At 31.4% G+C, this 7,257-nt stretch overlaps 1 protein-coding gene across 1 annotated transcript in view; it reads right to left on the reverse strand.

Moving 5' to 3' along the window:
* LOC112517769 (laccase-17-like) overlaps window positions 1–1,167 on the reverse strand; it is a 6,285-nt gene extending 5,118 nt beyond the window's left edge. The window contains exons 1-5 of the mRNA XM_025125145.1: window positions 1,045–1,167; window positions 818–969; window positions 442–686; window positions 230–361; window positions 6–136 (exon numbers count right to left, since the gene is read on the reverse strand). Coding sequence (XP_024980913.1) covers window positions 6–136; window positions 230–361; window positions 442–686; window positions 818–969; window positions 1,045–1,167 — 783 coding nt within the window. The remainder of the gene's footprint in view (window positions 1–5; window positions 137–229; window positions 362–441; window positions 687–817; window positions 970–1,044) is intronic.
* Window positions 1,168–7,257: the final 6,090 nt, after the last annotated feature.

Consider the following 7,257-nt stretch of genomic DNA (forward strand, 5'->3'; position numbering starts at 1 on the left):
TTCACGTAATTCGAATCCGCATCAACAACGGTAAACGTATGGTTCGTGATTTTGAAAAAGAGTTCGTCATTGAGCGCAGCATTGATCAATCGAAGCAGGTATGTTTTTCCGGGCTTCACCTTAAGCCGAAATATTTCTGCATATTGATCAAGGTAGTCAACTTTGCAAGATCAAATGAGAAAATAAAATCGTATAGAAGTAGTATGATCTTAAGGAATTGGGTACTTACCGTTTGGGGAAGAACAATTGTACAACGGTCCAGGCAGGCCGTTGATCGTATAAGCGTCTGAATTATTTGGGCCAGCTCCGGTCTGAAGGGCCTGATTGATCACAGCCTCCGTGTCGGCCTTCCACCACTCTCCTGTCAATCAAAACGACTTCATTTAGTGCAAGAAAACGATCGTGGATCCAAACATTRAAAASCAAGCTTCTGAAAATTACCGAACATAATGGGGACTTCCTTGTAAGGCTTAACAAAAGGGTACGAAGTGTTATGCCTTGGTAGAATGATGATTGGGCCGTAGAGGGTTGTCCGAATCCACGAAACATGGGCATGGTACCAAAGTGTTCCCCTTTGTCCGGTTATCGTGAAGTTGTAAACGTATGATTGGCCTGTTTGTATCGGGCATTGTGTTATGTAAGCTGGTCCGTCAGCCCATCCACTCCTAAGCTGTCGAATTCCATGCCTGCCCTCATCAAACAAAACCATTCGAAATCAACAGCAGAAAGAAACACGTGGGCACATGTATATTCTACAATCGTGTCATCGAATTCGAATTGATAAGAAACGGAAACAAAAACAAAAACAAAAACGCACCAATGGATACTGATATTGTTCGAGACATGGTTAACCACTTTAATCACCACTCGGTCACCTTCCCTAGCGATAATCCTCGGCCCTGGGAATTTCCTGTTGACGGTTATAATGCTTTTCGTCTTACACAACCTCGTCACATTCCGCACGCGTATCTAAAAAGCAAGCACAAATGTAAGATAAATCATACAAGTAGAACCGTAATCTGTAGCAACCTGCATCAAACTTACGTCAAACTTATAGTTTCTCGTGATGCCGGTGGCGGCATGTTTAGCCATTGCCATGTGAGGGTACAAGCAGGCAATGCATGCAAGCAAAAGAAAAGCAGCCAAGAAAGTTGATTGCAGACCCATGTTGTACTTTGGTTGGTAACTGGAATGATTTGAAGAAGAATTGAAGGGTAGTAGTCTATATATAGGGATATATATGTATATATGCATGTAGAACACATAACAGTTACCTACTGCATGTGGCCCAATTATGCCATGGAGTGGTGTTAAAGTCAATTCATTTGATTTTGACTTATATGACCATATTACCCCCATGTAAAGGTGTTGAGTGAGTAAATTTGCAGGGCATTTTGGGGAATGGAAGTAGGATTTATAATTGCAAGTGTTAATCTTGTTTATAAAGACAACACAGAAGGTTAGATGGAGTTTAATGATGAATGTTGCAGAGTAGGGTTAACGGGTTAGGTTGTGATGGTATAAATTCGACCAAACAGAGGCCTTAACAACTTGCATTTCAAATGACCAATTAAGAAGACGACATCGTACCCACCTTCCTTTTAAGCAAAAGTAATCAAATCATGACATCGATGGAACTTCATTTGGTTTTCTAATATCAAACACCATCCTGCTGAGAATAGTGTCGGATGGGAGAAGGGAAACACCATCCTCACGTGGAATCTAGTTTATCCTATATTTGATTATATTTATTTGATATTAGTTATACGAATTCAGACATAAAGTTTTAAGAAGTTATACCTATATAAAATTTACTTATAAATTTATATTTCAAGTAATATGTATAAAAAAAATACTTGATGTATAAAAAATGGTCTTTAAGAGTTTTTTGTTAAATGCTTTATAATATTATATATATATATATATATATATATCTTCTTTAACTAAAAACACAGTAAAAATACATGTTTTATGTTATAAATTACACATTTAAAAAGTTCTATCAATACCTTTAAAATGAGTTAAGTATTGAATATTTTTAAAATTCTATGCATCTTACCCAATATAAATCTGCAAATTCGTTTACAATAATCCAAAAAAGCATTTTTTTAATGGTAAGTTGGGTTAAAAAAATGTATCATGTTTTCTTGTTTATGTAAGATGAAAATCATTTTTTTTACTTTTTTATTAACCTGGATATCCAACCCGCTATGCGAGCCGACTAATCCCAGGACAACCACCAGCTTTGTAGATAACCTAGAGTCATCGCATTTGAACCTCCGTGGCCATAAGGAGATTTTTATTACTCATTGGATTTGAACATGTGACCTCCTGATATTTTTGACCTTTGGAGCCAAGCTCAAACCAATCAGACACCATCCTTGTGGTTAAAAATCAAAATTTATTTATGCCTATTAATAAAAAATGTATCATTTTCAGATATTTCATTTATTAAATGTTTTTTTAAATATTTATCAAAAATACTTTTAATATAATAATTAATTTTTTCAAATATAAACTTGAAGTTTATCATAATAAAAAATAAATAACCAACTAACAAATCATACATTCTCATTGTATACTAGAAAATATTTATCTACATTTCTTTACTTTTAAAAGAATTACAATTTTTAATTTCAAATATAGTTTAAATATTTAATTTTGTTCGAATTTAATATAGTTTAAGTTGCTAGGTATTTTAATGAAAATTATCATTCAATTAATTAATATAATAAAGTGTATAAAATGAAAAATAAAATTATTGGTAGGAAAGATAAAAATGGAAAAAAAACAAATGATGTAAAGACTGAGAAGTAAATAACGTAAATGGAAATATATAGAAAAGTAAATTGCTGAAAGTGAAGTGCGAGAAAGTAAATTGCGGGAATATAGATCGTGAGAAGGTAAATTGTGGAAATATAAATTGCCAGAATGTAAATAACAGTAAAATAGAGTGCATGAAAGTTAAATAGCAGTAAAGTAAATTGTAGAAATGTAAAGCTCAAAACGGTAAAAGAAAGTAAATAGATTGAAATAGAACTGCATGGTTACTACAGTACTTAGTAACTTGGGTCGCAAGCTATGAAATTTACATGACAGGTTACGTCACAAAAGCAAACACTTGTATTCAATACACTGGAAAACAGATTTTAACTATGGGAAACTAATCACGAGTCCCAAAGGATTAGAAATCCAATGTATTCCATGAGAACAGATCAACTCTGAAAATAATCCAAAAATCAAAATAAACATGTAACCAAAAATTGGATGAAGTAGAGAAGGGATTTTAAAACAACTGTCTTTGATTAATACCGAGAATCAAAAACAATAACTTCGACTCTTGGATCAGTTATATTTTTGGTGTAATGTAACTCTTGTACTCATGAAACCTGATTTAATTTTATTTTTTAATGTGTATCCCTGGATCAGATAAGAAGAGATTATTAACAGTGTAACCATTGATAGGTAATATTATAGGTTGATACAACGTTTTCGACTATTGTATCGCTTGGGACCAAAGATTAGTTCAAAATAGTATTCAATTGATTTGATATCACCATTTTTGGTGTATGATTGTAAAGAGTAGTTAATGTAGGTGATGCTAATGCACACTTTTGGATTTGGGAGTTGTTTAGTGTACAGGTATATGTGGTTCCCAGGTTATAAAAATCGTCAAATGACGTGTTTACGAATAGGTCATGTCGAATTCTTTCTAGAAATTTAGTCTAAAAATTGGGGTGTTACAATCCCCCATATATATATATATATATATATATATATACACACACACACACACACACACACATAGGGGGGCCTTTTGAAAACCCATAAAATTATGATAACTTTAAGAACTAATGCATCGATCATGTCCTATTTCATATGATTTTCTAAAACAAAAATTAAATTTAGAATATCGATTAAAACACACACACACACATATATATATATATATATATGTAAACTTCAAAATGTGTTTTTCTTCATATGTTAATGCAACTTCAAGATTCATACAACAGTTTTTCAATTCATCATCATTTAAGTAACAAATCTCATGTCATGTTCTATTTAAGCCCAACTAATAATGAAAATGAACCCATAGTAATAGAACATATGATCAAAATCAAATGGCCAGGCTCAACAAAACGAACTTAACCAAATTTTGTTTTGTTTTCTTCTTGATTTTTCCAGCCATTTTTGGTCGATTTTCCTGCTTTTGATATTATAACAAAGACAAGATAAATGTTGACATTTTGATACCAAAATCACTAAAAACCATAGAAAAGTAAGCTTTAATTTCATCTTCTTATTTCTAGGGTTTTTTTTCCCCAAGTTTCCACCATTACAATATTAGGCAGCAAGTGAGCAACCATTATCATAAGAGAGCTTGTATCAATTATAAATACAATGAAGACATAATGTCAAAATTAATCAATTAAATGTTACTATGTTATCACTTAGAAACAAATCATACCTTGGTTTGCGAAACAATGCAATCGACTTCCACGGTTCCACTTCCAGTTCCAGAATCCAGATTTGAAGAAATACAAATGCAGACTGTATCTAGATTTGAATGATTGAGATTTGAGAAACAATGAAGGACTGAGATTTGATAGTTTAATCCACAATCGTGTATTCGAGTATATATAGTTGAGCAGTCGGCAATGCATGGACTGATCATCAAAATCGATCCATCGTCCCATGGACAGTCGTTAGACTCGTTACCTTTAATCGTCTTCCTCTAGAACTGGAACGTCATTGTCAAAAATCGAAAAATTTGAACACTCAAAGAACAATAGAAATCGTCAATTTCAAATCGCCAAAGTCAATCGTCTTGTTAACTGTGATGCGTCTATCCCATTGTTACCAATTCAAGTACTTGGGCTTGTTATTAATAGGTCTGTTCAGTTGGGCATCTATTTATAATTAAAGCCCAAGTCTTAAATTATTAAACCCAAAACCCAAAACTAGTACTATATAAAAATTTGATGCCCCTTTGGGCTTTGATTCCCTATGTGGTCGCATGGGCTGCACGTTCCCAGGGTTGGGCCTCCTAACCATTACTAATTCTCTTGTTGAACAAGATTAAAGGTATATCTTACTAACATCGTGTTCATAACTATAAGACGTTCATAAGAATGTGTTTATAACCAGATGGTATTCATAGGTGCTTAATAGATTGTATTCAGAACCATAAAACGTTCATAAAATTGTGGTAATAACAATGTGTTGTTTATAGGTGTTGAATAAGATTGTTCGTAGGTGTTAATATGACATGATCTTTTCCACAAATACTCTGTTCAAGAATGTTCATCAATGTTTATTTCTCTTAAGTTTTTCATTTATTACAAATATTTCATGATTAATTTAATCCATAGATTTCAAGAATTTAGGGCTAAGATTGATTCCCGCAGTTACCACTAATCATTGGGTTAATAAAAGAACGAGCTATATATATATATATATATATATATATATATAGAGAGAGAGAGAGAGAGTTTGTTTCAAATACAACCCATTGCATTTGTACAACCAATGCAATCCAATAAATTGAGATATTTATGGAAATGATGAGAGTTCATTTATTATGATTTGAATATTTATGGAAGATGCATATGTTTCATTAATTATGATCAATACTTTATATTATGAAACAATCAAAACTTCTATGTAATCACATATTAATAAAATGAAATGGAGTGTTGAGATTGAGTTGTATTGGTTGTACAAATGACAAGGGTTGTATAATAACCAACCTCTATATATATTATATATATATAGAGAGAGAGAGCGCGCTAAGTTCATTTGTTAACCATGAAAAAAGTATGAACTACGCAAACCATTTAAACTAATCACAAACTTTTGTCAGATTAAGTTTTTCTATCACCATACAATTAATATTGATGACACAATTGTAATATTCTTTTTTTTTTTTTCTTAACTTCACATTCATAATCGAGATATACAAACATGGTTGAAGATTGTAGATCACAATACAAGAATATTGAAGATCTTATGATTAGTAAGTATTGTGTTCAAATGTGAAAGTCAATAAACTAAGTAGTGGCCAATGTTCATACGGTGTTTATATATTGTTCACATGTGTTCATAAAACAATATCTATATACATCTAACACTTTGATCATATATTATTGTGTTCACATGTGAAAGTCAATTACTTTAGTGTTCATAAGTTTTAATAGGTGCAAATAAATGCTCATAATTGTTCTCGTATGTTCATATGTGAAAGTCACGAACTAAGATTAGTTAATGGGTTACATATATGTTTAGATGTATTCATAAGTGTTCATAATGCAACACAGATGATTCTACGAACCATAAAAGAAATGAGCAATTACAGATTTGTAACCAATGTAATTAATTAATTATCGATTTGTAACCAATTTGGACATCTATCCCAAAAATACCCTTGTTCACCTATGTTTTGGTATCCTTCATTTTTAATTATCTATAAATATGCCACAACTGATCTCTTCCATATATTTTAAGAATCAAGGCCAACATTAGTTCACAAAGTTAACACCAATTATTAGGTTAACAAAATAACATGCTCATATATATATGATCAGATTTTGGGGAAAATCTCAAAAAAATGAAAAATACCTTGATAATTGTTCATCTGGAACGTATGCACAGGCGCATACTAATAATTTGTAAACAATTTATCCGATATGTACATGTGCATAAAACCAAAAAACAGCTTCAAATACTGATATGTACATTTGCATATGATGCAGATGAACATTTATCAGGATGTTCTTTAGTCTTTAATTTTTTTGAGACTTTTCCTTGAAACCCCCCCCCCCCCCTCTCTCTCTCTCTCTCTCTCTCTCTATTGTTATTTCATAGAAGTTTTGGTTGTTTACTAATATAAAGTATTGATCATAATTAATGAACTATATTCATCTTTCATAAATATTCAAATCATAATAAATAAACTTTCATCATTTCTATAAATATCTCAATTAATTGAGTTGTATTGGTTATACAAATGAACATAGTTGCATTTGAAATATACCCTATATATATATATATATATATATATATATAGGGAAGGGTTCAAACGAGAACCCCTGTGATTTACGAAAACGCGAGAACAACTCAGTAACCACATATTRTGATAAAAAATAAAATTAAAAGATTTTTAAAATTAAAATTAAAATTTAAAAAGATTCAAAAAAATTTAAAATTAAAAGGGTAATAATGGAAATGATATATTATCTAGAAAACGGTTAGAAT

This window comes from Cynara cardunculus (genome assembly GCF_001531365.2).
Source record: "Cynara cardunculus var. scolymus isolate 2C chromosome LG 9, CcrdV1, whole genome shotgun sequence".
In the NCBI taxonomy this organism is placed as follows: domain Eukaryota; kingdom Viridiplantae; phylum Streptophyta; class Magnoliopsida; order Asterales; family Asteraceae; genus Cynara; species Cynara cardunculus.